Genomic DNA, 20,379 nt, shown 5'->3' with positions numbered 1-20,379 from the left:
CCATGCCGCACGCTTATCAGATTACCACAGCCCCCTAGTATTGGGAGAGCCAACCCGGAGTTGCAAACTCGCCATTTGCAACTTTATGAAACGGCGCCGCGGATATCTACATCAGCATTTTCCCCCGTGGCTTGGAAAACTACAATCTACCCCGGCGCTGATTCACTCCTCATGCAGAACCAATTGCGAACTGCTCAGTCCTGGAAGAAGCTTTGGGGGATTTGCGCCTGGCCGACGGGGACTTGTATCCATATATTTGATTTAGCATACATGAATGTTGCTGCCTAGATCAGCACGCCGCTGAATGCATCAAGCCGAAGCACGGAATGACTCCAAATGAAGGCTGTAGCTCCTTATACCGCGCTAATGTTATCAGACATCTTCACAGTTCTGCAGACTCGCTTGTGTGGGGAGGTTCATAAGTTATTCTGAATAGCTTCAAGTTCCAGTGTGAGTGTCAAAAGATGGTTCATTTCCATATTTTCTCATTTTCTGCTACCTGGGCCTCTTGTCATTGTTGTAGAAGTTTAGAAGAGAAGAATCGAGGTTGAAAAGAGTTCATTCACACATCCGTGCCGTCGAATACAGTTTAAGATGTAGGATTAGCGCTAGCCCGGCTCCGTTGGGGCCGCCCGTGCCGTCCCGGCCAGAACCGGCTGAATCGTAAGTGTCATATTGTCCTTCTTCTGACAATAACATTAAGGATGCCGTAGCGCGAATCGGAGTGCTTGGCATTTATAAAACTCTCAGGCGAGATGATGGTGTTCTTTCGCGCTCTTTAATTCGGCTTCACATGGTTGAGGTGCTTTACCTTGTTCCGCGCGCGCTTCGCATGGTGCCAGAGGACCCCCGCGCTCGCATTTTAACAAAGTTTCTATGGCAACGTGGCCATTACTCCAAGTGGTTGAGGATGCTCAGCTGGAGGGGGCTGGTCACAAGTGCCTACACATATCATCCAAACACCAGGATACAGACATACTTTAGGGATGAGTTGATTCCAATTTCTCATCCTGACGGCTAATTTATGCTCATAGCCGCATGCCACGGGAAGCTGATTGGGGTACCCGATGAGGAGATAGAGCGCATTGGTATTCATTTCTAGCTTTCAGACATGGACAGAGGGAGTCGCACTTGCAGGTACAGCTTGTAAAAAATGTACGAAGGGGGTTGCAAAACATTTGCATAGATTAAAATGCCATTGAAGGCAGGAGTTCACAGCCTTTTTGGGTTGTAATGGATTTTTAAAGGGTTAGTTCACCTAGAAATTAAAATTCTGTCATTAATTACCCATCCTCGTGTCATTCCCTGTAAACCTGTAAGACCTTCATTCATCTTCAGAACACACATTTAGATATTTTTAATGAAATTTGAGAGCTTTCTGACCCTGCATAGACAGCAACACAACTGACATGTTCATGGCCCAGAAAGGTAGTAAGGACATTGTTGAACATTGACAAAAATTAGCAGATAATGTACTCACCCCCTTGTCATTCAAGATGGTCTTTCTTTCTTCAGTTGTAAATTATGTTTTTTGAGGAAAACATTTCAGGATTTTTCTCTATATAGTGGACTTCTATAGTGCCCTGAGTTTGAACTTCCAAAATGCAGTTTAAATGCGGTTTCAAACGATCCCAAATGTGGTTGTGAACGATCCCAGCTGAGGAAGAACGGTCTTATCTAGCTAAACGATTGGTTATTTATTTATTTATTTTTTAAATTATAATTTATATACTTTTTAACCTCAAATGCTCATCTTGTCTTGCTCTGTCTGAACTGTGTTTTTTTTTTCTGGTTAGGGTTATAACAGTAGGGTAGACAGTTAGGGTATATTGAAAAACTAAAGGTGTTTGATCTTCTTTGCAGGTTCACTTTGCAAACACTAGGTTGGTACTTCTGCAGCGATGTAGGATGATTTTGAACTAACTTTTGAAGTTGAAGGAGAAAATACAGTAAGATGGGAGGTTTTCGACATACCCTAACTGTCTTGAACAGGAAAAAACAGTTCAGGCAGAGCAAGACAAGACAATCATTTGAGGTTAAAAAGTATATAAATTGTAATACATAATAAAAAAGAAGATTGTTTCACTAGATAAGACCCTTCTTCCTCAGTTGGGATCGTTTACATCCGCATTTGGGATCGTTTTAAGCTGCATTTAAACTGCATTTTGGAAATTTGAACTCGGGGCACCATAGAAGTCCACTATATGGAGAAAAATTCTAAAATGTTTTCCTTTCCTAATTTCTTAACAACTGAAGAAAGAAAGACATCTTGGATGACAAGGGGATGAATACATTATCTGAATTTTTTTTGTTCTGGAAGTGAACTTCTCCTTTAAGATGACATTTGTATGACATCAGTGGTTCAGAATCTACGACAGTACTTGTGCGCAAAGAGAACAAGTAAGTAAGTAACGGCTTTATTCAACTATTAAAATTTAAGCTTCAGAAAATTACGGTTGACCACTGATGACACATGAACTATTTTAACATTGTCCTTACTGCCTTTCTGGACCTTGAACGTGGCAGTTGTGTTGCTGTCTATGCAAGAAAAAAACTATGCCTTTAAAACATAACCTAGGTGTGGTCATTAGTAAAATTTCAGCAATCATTTGTCAATTCTCAGTAGTGTGCTGATGTATGAATTACTTTCAAACCAAGCAGCTTTTTGTTGGTAAAAAGCTGCTTGCTAATCTGGGTGACCATCTTGAATCCGTAGTAAATTGTGAGGATACGTTTACAAAAAAGCGATGTACTAAAAATGTATTTTTCCTTTGCATTTTTGAAAAGCTACAACAATGTTGTCAAAACGATCTGTGAGAATGACTACTAAATGCTGTATTATGCATGCCAGGCCAGTAGATGGCGATGCCACTTGTAAAGAAAAAAACACTATGCACATACATACACAAACACACAATTATGCCTATTAACTGAACTTGTAATACACGTGTGTGATCTGACCAACAACTTGTATGATGAAACGCCCCCTCGAATGGGGAAATTTTTCACCCTCATTCGAAATTCTTGATCTGCAGATTCCTGTTGAAATGGCTGGATTTGAATGTTTAGCCATAAAACATGGATCAACTCCACTGTCATGTAAAATTCCGATTAACCATGATTTAAAAAGAAAGAAACAAACAAACAAACAAAAAAATATCTAAATGATTCACAAAATTTTTTGTTAACTAAAATTAAATTGAAAACCGAAAATATAAAATAAAAGAATAAAAAAAAACTTACAAACATTAAGTAAAAATAGTATATTAGTGATACGCACTGTCTGATTCATGAACATATTTGACATTGAATGGATTTTTCAATAATAATAATAATTCAGTCAAGAGATGAGTGAATTTTTTTTATTTTTTATTGCTGTTATGCAAATTATATTTAAGTCATAAGCAGCTTATGAGCTAAAGAGTGACTGAACAAGTGTTTAAAAAAAAATAAAAATCTAGCTTTTCAAAAGAAACAATTCATGCAAATGTGTCAATCTTCTAATCCCTAGTCTTAAAGGGATAGTTCACCCAAAAAATACAAATTCTATCAATAATTACTCACCCATATGTCGTTCCAAATCTAAAAGACATTTGTTCATCTTCGGAAAGCTCAGAAAGCTCTTGGATTTGATCAAAAATATCTTAATTTGTGTTCGGAAGATGAACGAAGGTCTTACGGGTTTGGAACAGCATTCATTTTTAGGTGAACTAACCCTTTAATGCAAACAGATGCATCCAGCAATTACAGTCACTCACTCAATTTTCCCTTTTTCGTCACATTGACTTCACCTTTCACATACTATTTCAATGGTCTGGCGAATTTGAGAACCTCTTACCTAAGAGAAACATATTAAGAAGAAAAAGTTTCCTGGAGTCACATCCCAGAGCACAAACAGTGTGTGTGCTGCTGTATCATGAGTGTAGCAGTGATCGATGCTCGCTGCACTATCAGGAGGTTTCTTTCACTCGGTATCATGTGAAATCCTAACTCTGTGAACGCAATACTACTGCACTTCCAGGCAGTGCTGAGTTCTCGCCATCTGGGAAGCAACACATCCCAGAAAGTGATGATGTCAGCTGGATTAATTATATTGCTTGGTGCCTGAGAACCTGGAGCCGCAGCTCAGGTCTCAGTCTTCCTGAAAGTTTGGTACAAAACACTGTTTAACTGGAACTGCTCTGTTTCATTATTATAAACTGAATTCTGGTCTGTTTTTTAGAAAAAGTTTGTGATATTTCAGGAGTATCAATTTAAAAGTGGGAGACCCCTTGGTGAGCAGAGAGACGGAGCAGAACATATTGTATAAATCTGAGTATTGCATTTTAAGCCTGGCTTATAATAACATGCATTAATTTCCATATTAATGTGTTTATATACAGTACTTTATGGTGCTGTATTGCAAAGCTATTAAAATAATCCTTATTGATGTTTAGAGTCATAAACTACATAATATTTAAAATGTGCCAAATGCTTTGCATGAGGTACAATGAAACATTTAGCTGATGCTTTTTTTTTTTGCTGAGGTTAATTTAATATTTTACTTTGGTTTAAGGCATATTTACGTTTCATCAAACAATAATAATTGGCGGACCCCTGCGGTACGGCTGCGGACCCCTGCTGAAGAACCCTGCTTTAAAATAATGTTTATTGAGGAGTCATAAGCAAACATGCTTAACGGATCAGAAGTTCATATTAAAACATATGATTTAAATATGTGACCTTGGACCACAAAACCAGTCTTAAGTCGCTGGGGTATATTTGTAGCAATAGCCAAAAATACATTGCATGGTTCAAAATTTTAGATTTTTCTTTAATGCCAAAAATCATTAGGAAATTAAGTAAAGATCATGTTCCATTAAAGTTTTTTGTAAAATTCCTACTGTAAATATATCAAAATGTAATTTTTGGTTAGTAAAATGCATTGTTAAGAACTTAATTTGGACACCTTTAAAGGTGATTTTCTCAGTATTTTGATTTTTTTGCACCCTCAGATTCCAGATATTCAAATAGACGTATCTCGGCCAAATATTGTCCTATCCTAACAAACCATACATCAAAAGTAAGCTTATTTATTGAGCTTTCATATGATCTATACATCTCAGTTTTGTAAAATTTAACCTTATGACTGGTTTTGTGGTCCAGGGTCACATATGTGAATAACTAATGATCTGCCATTATATATAATTATATGCTGTAAGCAGATTTTTCAGCTTTCAAGATTATATAAAAAAAAAAAAAAAAAAAAAAATCGGAATTGTGTTTGCCTGTGTAAAAAATCACTGCCACAATGCTACAACATATTGCCATACAGCAGCCTGGGCATTCTGATGTTTGCTATTGGGTTCCTAATCAAACTTACTCTTAATTATATACACTAATGTTCAAAAGTTTGGGTCAGAGATGAATGAAATTGATTAAAAGTGACAGTAAAGACAAAATAATATGATATTTCTGTAATAATAATAAAATAATAGCGTGTTTCTTTATTTGGTTGTATTGAGAATATTTGTAGCACATCTCTGTATTTGGTTGTGTTGTGATTATCTGCAGTGCATTTCTGTATATGGTGGCGTTGTGAGTATTTACAGCATAATTCTGTATTTGCTTGTATTGGTAGTATTTGCAGGTATTTCTGTATTTGGCTGTGTCATTATAATTTGCAGCGCATTTCTGTATTTTTTTTTTGTGTTATGAATATTTGCAATGTGTTTCTGATTTGCATTGATTGCATTGTGAATATTTGCAGCATATTTCTGTATTTGGTTGTGAGTATTTGCTGTGTGTTTCTGTATTTGGTTTTGTTGTGATAAATTGCAGCATATTTTTGTATTTGGTTGTGTTGTAAGTATTTCCAGCACATTTCTGTATTTGGTTATGTTGCAATTAATTGCAGCGTATTTCTGTCTTTGGATGTGTTGCTAGTATTTGCAGCGCTTTCTGTCTTTGGTTGTGTTGTGAGTATTTGCAGAATATTTCTGTGTTTAGTTGTATTGTGAGTTTTTGAAGAGTGTTTTTGTATGTAGTTATGTTGCAAGTATTTGGATTTTGGAAGTATTTGGTTCGTAGTGAATGCGTTTTGTAAGTATTTACAGTGGATTTCTGTATTTGGTTATGTTGTGAGTATTTGCAGCGTGTTTCTATATTTGGTTGCATTGTGAATATTTCCGACATGTTTCTGTATTTAGTTGCATTGTGAATATTTCCGACATGTTTCTGTATTTGGTTGTGTTGTGAATATTTGCAGCGTATTTCTGTATTTGGTTGTGAGTATTTGCAATGCATTTTTGAATATGTTTGCATCATGAGTATTTGCAACAGGTTTCTGTAGTTGGTTGCATTGTGAATATTTGCAGTGCATTTTTGTATTTGTTTGCGTTATGGGTATTTGTGGAATATTTCTTTCTTTGGTTGTGTTGTGAGTATTTGCAGTGTGTTTCTGTAGTTGGTTGCGTTGTGAGTATTTGTAGTGCATTTTTTTATTTGGTTGCGTTGTCAGTATATATGCAATATTTCTGTATTTAGTTATGTTGTGAGTATTTGCAGTGCATTTCTGTATTTGGTTGTGAGTATTTACAGTGTATTTTGTAGTTGGTTGTGTCATGAGTATTTGCAACATGTTTCCATGGTTGGTTGCGTGTGGGTATTTGCAGTGCATTTTTGTATTTGTTGCGTTGTGAGTATTTGTAGAATATTTCTGTTTTTTGTTGTGTTGTGAGTATTTGCAGTGTGTTTTTGTATTTGGTTGCGTTGTCAGTATTTATACAGTATTTCTGTATTTGGTTATGTTGTATTTGCAGTGCATTTCTGTATCTGGATGTGTTATGAATATTTGCAGTGAATTTCTCTATTTGGTTGTGAGTATTTGCACTGTATTTTTGTAGTTGGTTGCATCATGAGTATTTGCAGCAGATTTATGTATTTTTTTGCGTTGTGAATATTTCCACCACGTTTCTGTATTTGGTTGTGTTGTGAATATTTGTAGAATATTTCAGTTTTTGGTTGTGTTGTGAGTATTTGTAGCGTGTTTCTGTAGTTGGTTGCGTTGTGAGTATGTGCAGTGTGTTTTTGTATTTGGTTGCGTTGTCAGTATTTATACAGTATTTCTGTATTTGGTTATGTTGTATTTCCAGTGAATTTCTGTATTTGGTTGTGAGTATTTGCAGTGTATTTTTGTAGTTGGTTGCATCATGAGTATTTGCAACAGATTTCTGTATTTGGTTGCATTGCGAATATTTCCACCACGTTTCTGTATTTGGTTGTGTTGTGAATATTTGCAGTGCATTTCTGTATTTAGTTGTGAGTATTTGCAGTGTATTTTTTTGTAGTTGGTTGCATCATGAGTATTTGCAACAGATTTCTGTATTTGGTTGCATTGTGAATATTTCCGCCACGTTTCTATATTTGGTTGTGTTGTGAATATTTCCAGTGCATTTCTGTCTTTGGTTGTGTAGTGAGTATATATTTGCAGTGTATTTTTGTAGTTTGTTCCATCATGAGTATTTGCAACAGATTTCTGTATTTGGTTGCGTTGCAATTAATTGCAGCATATTTCTGTATTCGGCTGTGTTGCTAGTGTTTGCAGCACGTTCTGTCTTTGGTTGCAATGTGAGTATTTGCAGCGTGTTTCTGTAGTTGGTTGCATTGTGAGTATTTGTAGAATATTTCTGTATTTAGTTGTGTTGTGAGTTTTTGCAGCACATTTTTGCATTTAGTTATGTTGCAAGTATTTGGAATAAGTTTCTGTAATTAATTGCATTTTGATTATTTGCTGCATATTTCTGTATTTGGTTATTTTGTAAATATTTGCTTTGTGTTTCTGTATTTGCTTGTGTCATGAGAACTTGCAACGTGTGTCTGCATTTGGTTGCATTGTGAATATTTCCAACGCGTTTTTGTATTTGGTCTGTTGTGAATATTTGCAGTGTTTCTGCATTTGGTTGTGTTACAATTTATTGCCACGTATCTCTGTATTTGTTTGTGAATATTTGCAGTGCATTTCTGTATTTAGTTGTGAGTATTTGCAGTGTTTCTGCATTTGGTTGTGTTGTGATTTATTGTAGTGTATTTCTGTATTAGTTGTGAGTATTTGCAGTGCGTTTCTGAAAATGGCTTTATAAAGGTAAAAATTATACTTCACAAAGAAACATTAGAGCAAAACAAAACTTCTAATTTGAAACAAAAAAAAATTGTTTCACTGTGTAATAAGGAATGTTTCTTGAGCAGCAAACAGTTCCTGTATATTCCTTATAGTGCAAAACTTTGGGTTGAGCATTGACTCAAATATAGATATTATATAGATATTATATATTCCTGTCAGAATAGCATAATAAATGTTTCTGTTTTTTGTGTTCGTAGATGGGAGGTGTTGCGATTTCTCCTGTCAAACCTGCGTTGGTGGATGGAGGAGTACAAATTTGATGGATTCAGGTTTGACGGAGTGACATCTATGCTCTACCATCATCACGGGATCGGTATGTCTATGGAAAATTAAGCATGTAATGTTCTTTACTTATTACTGTACATTGACCACCTTCCCACTGTAAATGTCACAGGCTCTTATTGTAGAACAGATAGAAAAGCACATTGGAGCAGCAACTGTTCCAAGGGCAGTTTCAGTAGACTGCAAGCATGTTACGTAAACTCTTATAAATGAACAGAATTAAGCAGTAAAAGTGTGTGATACAAGTTCTTTCAAGCAAGAAATTAATTACACAAGTAGTGAGGCAAAGGTTATCCTGACATTTTTCTCTTTTCTTTTTCATTTTGTACCAGTGATGCTGCTAATGAATTCGGGTCGGTTTTCAAAGATCACTTTGTTTTAATGAAACACAATAAAAGATTCACAAAAAAAAAAAAAAGGTTGTTATGAGTTGGTTTCTTCATAGCTCTTTTTTATGTAATTGTTAGTTAATTATTATTAAAATGTAACCATTGGCTATGGAATCTGATTTCATGTTCTTGTTCCCTGATTCTCAGGATCCGGATTTTCCGGGGATTATGCTGAATACTTTGGACTCCAAGTAGATGAGGACTCTATTGTCTACCTCATGTTGGCAAACCATATTTTGCACACCCTCTATGAAGACTGCATCACTATTGCAGAGGTAAGCCGTATGTTGTTTCCTGAAATGCGTGAAATGCAGTAGCTTCCAACAGGATCAAGAGTATTAATGAAATGTGAGCTCAGCAGTTCTTGAATTGAATGGCTCCTGTTCTTATTCTGCTGCTTCGAGATGCTTCGAGATGACGGTGGTTTCCCATAAGACTTTTAGCTATTTTTTTGTTAGATCAGTTGGTTTGAGCTATTTTTTTTCCCTAAATAAACTGGTTTTAGTTGTTTTTAGCTGTTTTTTGCTAAATTAACTGGTTTAGCTGGTTTTCCCTAAATAAACTAGTTTTAGTTTTTTTAGCCATTTTTTGCTAAATGAACTGTTTTTGCTATTTTTTTCTAAATAAACTGGTTTTAGTTGTTTTTTGCTAAATCAACTGGTTTAGCAATTTTTTACCTAAATAAACTAGTTTTAGTTTTTTTGCCTTTTTTTGCTAAATTAACTGTTTTTGCTCTGTTTTTTTCCTAAATAAACATGTTTTAGTGTTTGTTTGTTTTTTTGTGGCTAAATTAATTGGTTTTAGCTGTATCTTATTTCTCAATCAGTTTCTAAATTCTAGCAGGTTTTTTTTTTCTTTTGCTAAATCGGCTGGTTTTGACTGGTTTGTAGCTGTCTTTGTTTCTTAACTCAGCTGGTTTTAGCTGTTTTTTGTGAAACCAGTTGGTTTTAGCTGTTTTGTTTTTTGCTAAATCAGATTTTAGCTGGTTATTAGCTGCTTTTTGCTAAATAAACTGGTTTTAGTTGATTTTTAGCTGTTTTTATTTCTTAATCAGCTGAGTTTAGGTTTTTTTAGCAGGTTTTCTTCTAAAAGCCTTTTTGATAAATTAGCTGGTGTTTAGTTTATTTTTCGTCTAAATTCATCACGTTTAGCTGTCTTTTTTAAGCCTTTTTAGCGGTTTTCTTTTTTTTAAATCTACTGGTTCTCATTAAATACACTGGATTTAGCTGTTTATTCTGCTTCTTCAAGATGACAGTAACAACATTTTTGTTGAAGTTCCCAACATCCATGGCTTCTGCTGCAACAGTATGACTGTTTTCAAACAGGTTTCCTATAAGACTTTCAGCTGTTTTCTGTTAAATCAGTTGGTTTGAGCTGTTTTGCGTTTTGCTTCTTTGCTAAATCAGCTGGTTATTAGCTCTTTTGCTAAATAAACTTGTTTGACCTGTTTTTTTTTTCTTTTTCTTTTTTTTTTTCTAAATTTTCTCGTTGTTGCTTTTTTAGCACTTTTTCTTTCTAAATCAGTTAGTTTTCACAGGTTTTTTTTTTTTTTTTTAGCATTTTTTGGTTAAATTGTCTGGGTTTAGCTGTTTTTTAAGCCTTCTTGCTAGCTGGTGTTTAGCTGTTTGTTAGTTTTTTTTCTAAATATATCTGGTTATAGCTGTTTTTTAAAGTCTTTTTAGCTGGTTTTAGCTAGTTATTAGCTGTTTTTGCTAAAATAACTGGTTTTAGCTGTTTTTTGTTGTTAATTTGTCTGGGTTTAGCTGCTTATTAAAGCCTTTTTTGCTAAATTAGCCTTTCTTTAGCATTTTTTTGTTTCTAAATATATCTGGTTTTAGCTGTTTTTAAAGCCTTTTTAGCTGGTTATAGCTGGTTATTAGCTGTTTTTGCTAAATTAACTGGTTTTAGCCGTTTTTTTTCTAAATCAGTTGGTTTTAGCTGGTTAGTAGCTGTTTTTGCTAAATTAACTGGTTTTAGCTGTTTTTTTTTGTCTAAATCAGTTGGTTTTTGCTGTTTTTTAGCTGTTTTTGTTCATTTGTCTGGTTTTAGCTGTTTTTAAAGCCTTTTTGCTAAATTAGGTGGTGTTTAGCTGAATTGTTTTTGTAAATATATCTGGTTTTAGCAGTTTTTTAATGCCTTTTTTTGTTAAATTAGCAATTTAGCTGTTTCTTTTAGCTGGTTTTAGCTGGTTATTATCTGTTTTTTGCTAAATCAACTGGCTTTTGCGGGTTTGTTCTAAATAAAAAAAGTTTTTTTTAGCTTTTTTTCAGCTTTTTTTTCTCTTGCTAAATTAGCCGATTTTGACTGATTTGAGATTTTTAGCTGTTGTTTGTTAATTTTGTAAATGTTTTCCTCTAAATGTATCTGGTTTTAATCAACTTTTTTTTTTTTCTTTTGCTAAATCAGCTGGTTTTGACTGGTTTGTAACTGTTTTTGTTACTTAAATCAGCTGGTTTTAGCTGTTTTTTTTTTTTTTTTTTTGTTAAATCAGTTGGTTTGAGCTGTTTTGTTTTTTTGCTAAATCAGCTGGTTTTAGCTGGCTTATAGCTGTTTTTGTTAAATGAACTGGTTTTGGCTGTTTTTTTTTTTTAAATCAACTGGTTCTCATTAAATAAACTGGATTTAGCTGTTTATTCTGCTTTTTCAAGATGACAGTAATACAACATTTTTGTTGAAGTTTCCAACATCCATGGCTTCTGCTGCAACAATATGACTGTTTTCAAACAGGTTTCCTATAAGACTTGAGCTCCCTGTTTCAAATTTTCTGAAGCATGCGATAGCTTTGTGCGACAAACAGATATTATATTACGCTTTTGGGTGAACTGTTTCTTTAAGTGTTAAGGTTTTTCTCTTTCTGTACTGACTACTCTGTTGAGAATATGCAGCAGGATCATCCGAAATGACCATAATACCTTTAGTCATGGCTCGATAACCTTAATCTTGTCAACAGCGACACTGTATCCCAACTCCACAAAGACAGAATTAACCTTCAGAGTCAACGGGACACAGTGCATTAAATTAGCACTCAGTGGCTCTGTCTAAAGCCATGATTAATGAGACCACTTACTTTTTACTTACTTTGTTCAGTGTTTTGTAATTAGTGGACAGCACCCACCAGAGATATCATCTAATTCTTTTTTATGAGCTCCATTGATAGAGCTGGACTGTGAATGCTAAAGGTTTGCTTACATTGCAGGAAACAATTAAATAGCACCAAACAGACTACAAATATAACAAAAACTAGCACCGCAGCTACTTTTTGTATTCAGCGGTTCATTCAGTTTTGCATAGCGCTGCATATTATGTGATACCCTGCAGAACAGACTAGCATGGCTGGAGACCACTGCTAATCTAGTCAACCAAATTAGTGGCAAAAATTGATGAGTTTTTTGTCAGCAATAACACATTTGGCTGGTCATGTGATCCCAACATGTCAACCCTCATGAGACGACCCACTCTGTGAATATAAATAATTTCACTTTTCACTAAATTAGCCGGCTTTTAGCTGATTTTCTTTTCTAAATATATCTGGTTTTAGCTGGGTTTTTAAGCCTTTTTTTTGGCAAAACTAGCAATTTAGCTGTTACTTTTAGCTGGTTATTTTTGCTAAATCAGCTGGTTTTGACTGGTTTTTAGCTGTTTTTTTTTTTTTTAATCAGCTGGTCTTAGCAGTTTTTTAAGTAATTTTTAGCTGGGTTTTTATTTATTTATTGCTAAATTAGTTGTTGTTTTTTCAAATCAGTTGGTTTTTTAATTTATATGTTTTTAGCTGGTGTTTTTTTTTTTATCTTTTTTGCTTTCATTATAAATCAACTGGTTTTACTTAATTAGCCAGTTTTGACTGGTTTTAGCTGTTGTTTTTTTTAGCTTTTTTGCTAAATCAGCTGGTTTTAGCAATTTTTTCAAATTAAACTGGTTGTAGCTGTTTTTCTTTTTTTTTTTTTAAATCAGGTTTTAGCTGGCATTTAGCTGTTCACTAAATGAACTGGTTTTAGTTGTTTTTTAGTAGATTTTTTTTTAAACCAGCTTTAGCTGGTTTGTAGCTTTTGTTCACTAAATGAACTGGTTTTAGCTTTTTTTTCTTTTGCTAAAATTGACTGGTTTTAGCTGTTTTTTTTTTTTAAATGAGTTGGTTGTAGCTGTTTTTGTTAATTTATCTGGTTTTAGGTGGTGGTTTTTTTTATCTTTTTTGCTTTTTTCTAAATCAACAGGTGTTACTTAATTAGCCAGTTTTGACTGGCTTTAGCTGTTGTTTTTTTCTTAGCTTTTTTGTTAAATCAACTGTTTTTTAGCTGTTTTAGTTTTTGCTGTTTTTTTTGCTGTTTTTTTATTATTATTTTTTTTACAAATGATCTGATTTTAGCTGGGTTTTAGCTGTATATTTTAGGCCGTGTTTTTTTGCGTTTTTTCTAAATAAAGGGGAAAGGGAAAGGAGGTGAAGTGAGGCCAAGTATGGTGACCCATACTAGGAATTTGTGCTCTGCATTTAACCCATCCAAGTGCGCACACACACAGTAGTGAACACACACACACCGTGAACACACACCCGGAGCAGTGGGCAGCCATTGCTGCGGCGCCCGGGGAGCAGTTTGGGGAACGGTGCCTTGCTCAAGGGACTCACCTCAGTCGTGGTATTGAGGGTGGAGAGAGTGCTGTACATTCACAATCTCCACCTACAATCCCTGCCGGACCTGAGACTCGAACCTGCAACCATTGGGTTACAAGTCTGACTCTCTAACCATTAGGCCACGGCTGCCCCCAGATAAACTGATTTTAGCTGGTTTGTAGCAGTTTTTCTTTGTTTTTTGTTCTTTTGTATTCTTCTTTTTTGCTAAATCAGCTGGTTTTAGCATTTTTTTTTTTTTTCAAAATAAACTGGTTGTAGCTGGTTTGTAACTGTTTTTTTTTTCTAAATCAGATTTTAGCTGGCATTTAGCTGTTGTTCACTAAATGAACTGGTTTTATTTTATTTTATTTATTTATTTATTTATTTTGCTAAATCAGTTGGTTTTGACTGGTTAGTAGCTGTTTTTTTTAATCAGCTGGTCTTAGCTTGATTTTCAAATCAGTTGGTTTTAGCAGTGTTTTTTATTTATTTTTTTATCTTCGTTTGCTTTTTTCTAAATCAACTGGTTTTACTTAATCAGCCAGTTTTGATTGATTTTAGCTGTTGTTTTGTTTTGTTTTTTAGATTTTTTGTTAAATTATCTGATTTTAGCTGTTTTTAGCTGGGGGGGGTTTCTAAATAAATTTTAGCTGTTTTTTTAAGGCTACATCTGGTTTTAGCAGTTTTTTTCCTAAATTAATTGATTTTTTTTAGCAGTTTTTAGCTAAATTATCTGGTTTTAGCTGGGTTTTTTTTTAGCTTTTAAAACTACTAAATTAAAACTTAACTATTTCAAACTGAAAACCTTCAAATTTCAAGCTTTTAAAAACTACTTCAAACTTTCTGGCAAGGCTATTTCAAGCCAACTTAAAGTTGTCTACAAACGGTTTTTATCTAGTCTTGTTTTATTTTTTATTACAGTACACATCTAATTCAAATAAATCATTCGTTTTAATGTATTCCACTCCTTTTACATAATTCAGTCATCGAATGACTGGAATATCATATTTAATTTCAATTATACTAAACATTTTTAAATGCATTATTCATTTTTTAATGTTCAAAATGTTTTTGGGAGGTATGTGCATGCTGTTTTTTTTTTTTTTTTTTTTATCTTTTTTTCCTAAGCCAGCAAGTTTAGATAGATAGATAGATAGATAGATAGATAGATAGATAGATAGATAGATAGATAGATAGATAGATAGATAGATAGATAGATAGACAGATAGACAGATAGAACTTAAATCATAAGTACAACAGTAAATTTAACCTCTCCATATAGTTGTGTTTTTAAGAAATTCATTCTGTTTTTAAGGATGTGTCCGGTATGCCCACCCTGTGCCGTCCAATCAAAGAAGGAGGTCTGGGTTTCGACTATCGCCTGGCCATGGCGATTCCAGACAAATGGATTCAAGTAAGTGTTGTTCTAACATGAAGTCAGTAACATAAATCAGAATGTACTATTAGCTCAATTATATTCAACATGCAGCCTTTTATCACAGAGCAAACTACTGTACAGTCCTACTGTAAGTGTAACTGACAACTTACTTCACTTTACTCACATTTCAATATATTCCCTCTGGATGCTGCCAGTTTGTTTGAGCCATATCATGCTAAGTGTCTCATTCATCACAAACTTGTCCTGCTTGTAATTCCGAAGCGAAACATGTTTCTGTCTTTTTCTCGGGGGAATTAGATTTGAAGATACAGTATCCCGAACCTGCTCCAAATCTAGACTGACAACCGGCAGATCAGATAAATAGGGCGTATCTCAATTTTACTAGGCAGATATGTATTAATAGTGTCATGCTCTTGGAAACTAGGATGTTCTCGCGGATGTTTTTCTGTCTTTTTTTGTGAGCGTACATCATTAAAAGTATAATTATGGGCAATTCTTCAATCATTTTTCTTAATTAGGGTTTCTTCTGTGAGTTGATCTAAAGCATTCCTTTGTTCTGCGCTGTTTCTGTGGGTATGCATATTAATGAAGGTCTTCTCATTATGGATATATATATGGAGATTTCCGGATTCTTTTCTTTTCTTGGCAGCGGCACAAGGCAAAGCACATTAAGTTACTGATCAGAGAGCCGCAGTTGCAAACTATCAGTTTAAATCTTTATTTTAGCTGTTTCTTATGCCACTTAACCACTTCGACCTCTTGTTGAGTTCAGCCAGATGCAATAATTGGAGGTTTTCTGCTAGTTTTTCAGAAATTAATTGACAGTTCTGTGTCATGTGAAGTAATTAGAAACAAATTGGGCTCATTCCATTTTTCTCTGGAAACCTCAAGTGGTCACAATTATTTTGGAGATGCATATATTGTGTTTAACTCACTGTCATATTGTTGGTGTTTTACTTTAAAACCAGTTTATTTTCTTTCATAATTCATAATTGTTTGAAATTATAACTGCAGAATATGAACTGCTTGGTCCTTTAAATGATTAAAATATTTATTTACACTACAAAAAAAGTCTTGTTTTTCAGTAAATCACTTTCAGAAAACATAAACCTTACTTTAAAAAATAGTAAGAATTAGTTTATTATTATTATGATGATGTGGTTACACTTTCATTCAAAAGTTCATAAATGTTTTTTTTTTTTCATGTTTTTGATAGAAGTCTCTTAAAGTCTTAAAAAGCTGCATTTATTTGATGCATCAGATTTTAAAGAGACCGCTTTTAAAGTGAAACCTGCTGAAGTTTGTCGTTGATGGAAATCAAAGAACAAAAGTAAAAGAGAAATCACTCGACTGCACTTTTAAAGTGAAACCTGCTGAAATTTGTTGTTGATGGAAATCAAAGAACAAAAGAAAAAAGAAATCACTCGACTACTCTAGTCGCTGATTAACTTTTGTAGCTTGAATAAAGATTGATGTGTATAGTTTATGCATATACAATTTATAGTTTATGTGAAGAACGGTCAGTCACTGCTAATCAAATGCTTTTTATTAACTGATCATCGGCAAGTGTGAGCACCTCCATAAAAGCAGAAGTTTTGGCAGTTTGGCTGGTCTGGAGCCTTTAAGTGTGTCTTAACACAATGCCAAAGAGGTAAGACATTAGTGATGATCTTAGAGAAGCAATTGTTGCTGTCATCAATCTGGAAAGAGGAATACAGCCATTTCGAAACAATTTGAAGTGACTGTGTAACGCTCAGAGAAATGGCAGAGAACCCAATGGAGACAGGTGACCCCTTACCTCTTTCCTCACCCGCCAGATCTGTAGCCCGTTCTCAGGGATCAGAAGCCCGCTCTGTGGTTACTTCCTGGGGAACGGGCCCGGCGCTCCCCTCTCTCAGTTACCCCAATACGAGGAGCTTTTGGAGGTGTTAAGAAGTTAAAAATCGATTGGACCCCTGAGAAACAGCATGAAAAGCTGACTAGATGAACGTTTTCCGCGGACAATACCGCCACCTCCACGTCAGAGCATTCCGTTCTTTCCTGACCTCCACACCGAGATGTTGAAGTGATGGAATAAACCATTCTGCTCTCGTCTCTTCATCCCCGCCTCTGATTACTATGGGAATGTGGCGGATTGAGCAAGAAGGCTTACAAAACAATGCCCCAGGTCGAACAGACGCTAACCAGCTATCTGTTCCCCAGCGTGGCATCGTCTTTGAAGGCTCCAACCTTGCTCTCTAACCCATAAGGACCCACTGTGACGCGGGTGTCACAAACAATTGTGATTATCTGGAAAGGTCTTTTTAAAGCATTATCCCTCATTTTTAACTCAGGAAATCACAAAATGACACATAAGTAATATCCAGGTTCAGTCACGTAAAAATGTGTGCATTTTTTGTTGTCATGGCAACATTTCCAAAATGGTGGACTGTATGGTGAGCACATGTTGCAGTGTCAGCAATTTTTAAAGATGCTTGGTTTTGTTACTAAAGGTATGTTTCAACCCATTCAACTATTGTAATGTTTTAATAACACATCCTAGATTACACTTACCCTGATTTTAATACATTTCTTGAACAAACTGATATAAAACAAGTTACGAAGATATTGTGGTGACATATATGTCACATCGGGCTGTTAGCCTTAAAACAATAGGTGGAATTTTGATGTGACATATTTGTCACATTAAGAAAAATGCTAATAAACTGCTCAATTAATTTAGCTGATTAAATTTTTTTAGTGTTATATATTTTCTACTGCTCATTTCAAAGAATATATTAACAAAAAGAAAATTTAAAATAATGTCACATTCAATAAATTGTTAATGAAATGTATTTTGAAACTATTTTTATAGTTACAGTTTATTGCACAATATACAAATTATTGCAATGTTATGTGCATGTTTAACATGTTGACCTCCAGTGTGAGGTAGTTATTTATTTTTATTTAGTTCAAGTTAGGAAAAAAAAACATGAACAACCATATACCAAAAAAGGTAGAATTTTGATGTTTCGCGAAAGTTGTTGTAAAATGTAATGGTCACAGTTATGTGGCTTTGAAATATGTTATGGAAAAGCAAATAAAAAGAAAAAAAAATGTTATGTAGCAAATAAAACTGACAAAATGTACTTTTTTCAATTCTGAAATAAATGCCCAATGTGACATGTATGTAACATGAAAAATTTATTATAAACGCCTAATGTGACATATATGTAACATTACAGATCTTTCACAAAGAAGGGTTGCATTTCAAAAATAATTGCAGAAACATGTTATAAGTGGTCCATTTGGTCTGTATTATATGCCTCATAATTTTCCTATAAGGAGAAATCGGTCCGGGTTCTTATGGGCTAAGCCCCTTCGGACAACATCAGGGCTTACGCCTTCTGGCCTGTCTGGCCAATTCTGTCATCAGCAGGCACCAGGAGGTACGCAAGCAAGCGGCGGCATTTCAGCGGTACCTTCCTTGCCGCATCATAGCTACCGTGTACCAGCTCCTCGTACTCGTACAGGACCGAGACCTGCGGCGCTCTAAGCCGGGGGCTTCTACGTCGAGGCCCAACCTGAGGGTTGTGCTTCAGTCGAGGTGGTGAAGCAGATTTGGAAAGTGTTTGACCAGGCTCAGGTGGACCTCTTTGTGACTCGAGAGACATCGCAATGTCCCCTCTGGTACTCTCTGACTCATCCAGCTCCCCTGGGGCTGGATGCCATGGTACAGACGTGGCCAAGGCTTCGTCTGTACGCTTTTCCCCCGATTGCTCTGCTCCCAGGAGTTCTGGAGAGAGTGCACCGGGACCGGGGTCCTTCTACTCCTAGTAGCCCCATACTGGCCGGGCCAAGTTTGGTTCTCGGACCTGATTTCCCTTCTCAACGGCTCTCCATGGGAGATTCCCGTCAGAAGGGATCTCCTCTCACAGGCGGCCACACCCACAGCTTCCACAGCTCCGGGTGGGGGTGGCCCCTGATGGGGCACAACTCATAGCTTCCGGTCTTTCAACTGAGGTTGTTGAGACCATCCTCCAGTCCAGAGCTCCTTCTACGAGAAAAGTGTAAGCCCTGAGGTGGAGGCTCTTCACTTCATGGTGTGGAGACTGCCAGTTGGACCCAGTTAACTGCCCGATTGATACAGTTCTGGACTTCTCGCAGGCTTGTTTCTCCACAGGGATATCCCACTCCACCTTGAAGGTGCTCGTGGCAGCAATCTCAACTTACCACACCCATCTTGGTGGCCTTTCAGTGGGCAAGAATCCCCTGGTTATACGCTTTCTCTGCGGTGTGCTGAGGCTGAGGCCTCCAGCATGACCCTGTGTCCCTACTTGGGACCTAGACTTTGAGCACATGGATCATTGATGCCATCTACTCCTCATATGATTCCTCTGGTTTCCCCTTACCTTTGGGGGTCAAGGCTCACTCTACTCTATGGCTGCTTCCAAATCACATCTTTCGGCTGTCCCAGTTCAGGACATCTGCATTGCAGATGGTCCATGCCCTCACCTTCGTCAGGTATTATGACCTAGACATCCGAGCCACTCCTGGCGCCTCTGTTCTCTTGCCCTAGCTGTTCCTAGGCAGGGATTTGGAATTCTGGAGGCGTGGGCATCTCGTTCCCTATAGCGTTTTTGGACGCAGCTCGAGTTTCCAAAGGGGAACATCCAAGGTTACGTATGCAACCCTGGATCCCTATTGGACAGATTACACGTGGATTCAGAGCGTGCTTCACCAATGGCGTTTCCCATACCGCTTTCGGACGCAGCATCTCGTTCCCTCGTGAAACCAGGGTTACATACTTAACCTGGGACTTTCATGACAGTACAATTAGAAAAATATGGGACAAGTATGGCATGTTTGGAAGGCTTGGCAGAAGAAAGCCTCTTCTATCTAAAAAAAAAAATGACAGCATGTTTTTAGGTTTGCAAAAAATAAAAGAATCAAGGTGTTGCAATAGCCCAGTCAAAGTCCAGACCTCATCCTGACTCAAATGCTGTGGTGAGCGTGTGCATAAGCAAATGCCCACAAACCTCAATATTTTTTCTAGGGTTCTTTAAAGATTGGGAACTTAAAAAACACTAAGAATAAAAGTATTCATTTATTTAAAAATGATAATAATAATAATTCCTCCTGTCCTCAACATTTTTAGCAACTTGCATGTTTTTTTGTAAAACAATGACATAGTCACTGTATATGAAATCAAAACAGTATTATGCATGATTCATAAAATGTGTAGTTTTCTTATTAGATACTTCTAAGATGATTTTGAGTTATGAATTACAATTTATTCTTGAGACAAAAACTACATAAAATAGGTTCAGTTTAATGACATTATGCGCAAAGTTGTCAGCCAGTCCATGTAAGATCATAAAGTTAAGAAGATTGTTCTCATTTATTTTCTTCATTGCAACATTCAGTTCTCACAAAGATATTTTTCTCTTGCATTCTGTACCTTTCCTGCCCGCATTCCTGTCTACCTTGACAGTCTTATATAGTAAAAGCAAAAAAAGAATTGTGTGCCCTGTACACTGCAGAGGTGACTGTTGGTGCTGAG

General features: G+C 35.9%; 1 protein-coding gene across 1 annotated transcript in view; it reads left to right on the top strand.

Annotated features, from left to right (window-relative positions):
• The window catches only part of gbe1b (glucan (1,4-alpha-), branching enzyme 1b), a 197,868-nt gene that overhangs the window by 98,588 nt on the left and 78,901 nt on the right, over positions 1 to 20,379 (top strand). Inside the window, exons 8-10 of the mRNA XM_073817366.1 lie at positions 8,359 to 8,474; positions 8,980 to 9,107; positions 14,754 to 14,852. Coding sequence (XP_073673467.1) covers positions 8,359 to 8,474; positions 8,980 to 9,107; positions 14,754 to 14,852 — 343 coding nt within the window. The remainder of the gene's footprint in view (positions 1 to 8,358; positions 8,475 to 8,979; positions 9,108 to 14,753; positions 14,853 to 20,379) is intronic.

Source organism: Garra rufa, chromosome 14, assembly GCF_049309525.1.
Source record: "Garra rufa chromosome 14, GarRuf1.0, whole genome shotgun sequence".
NCBI lineage: Eukaryota > Metazoa > Chordata > Actinopteri > Cypriniformes > Cyprinidae > Garra > Garra rufa.
This window is presented reverse-complemented; position numbering and strand designations above follow the sequence as displayed.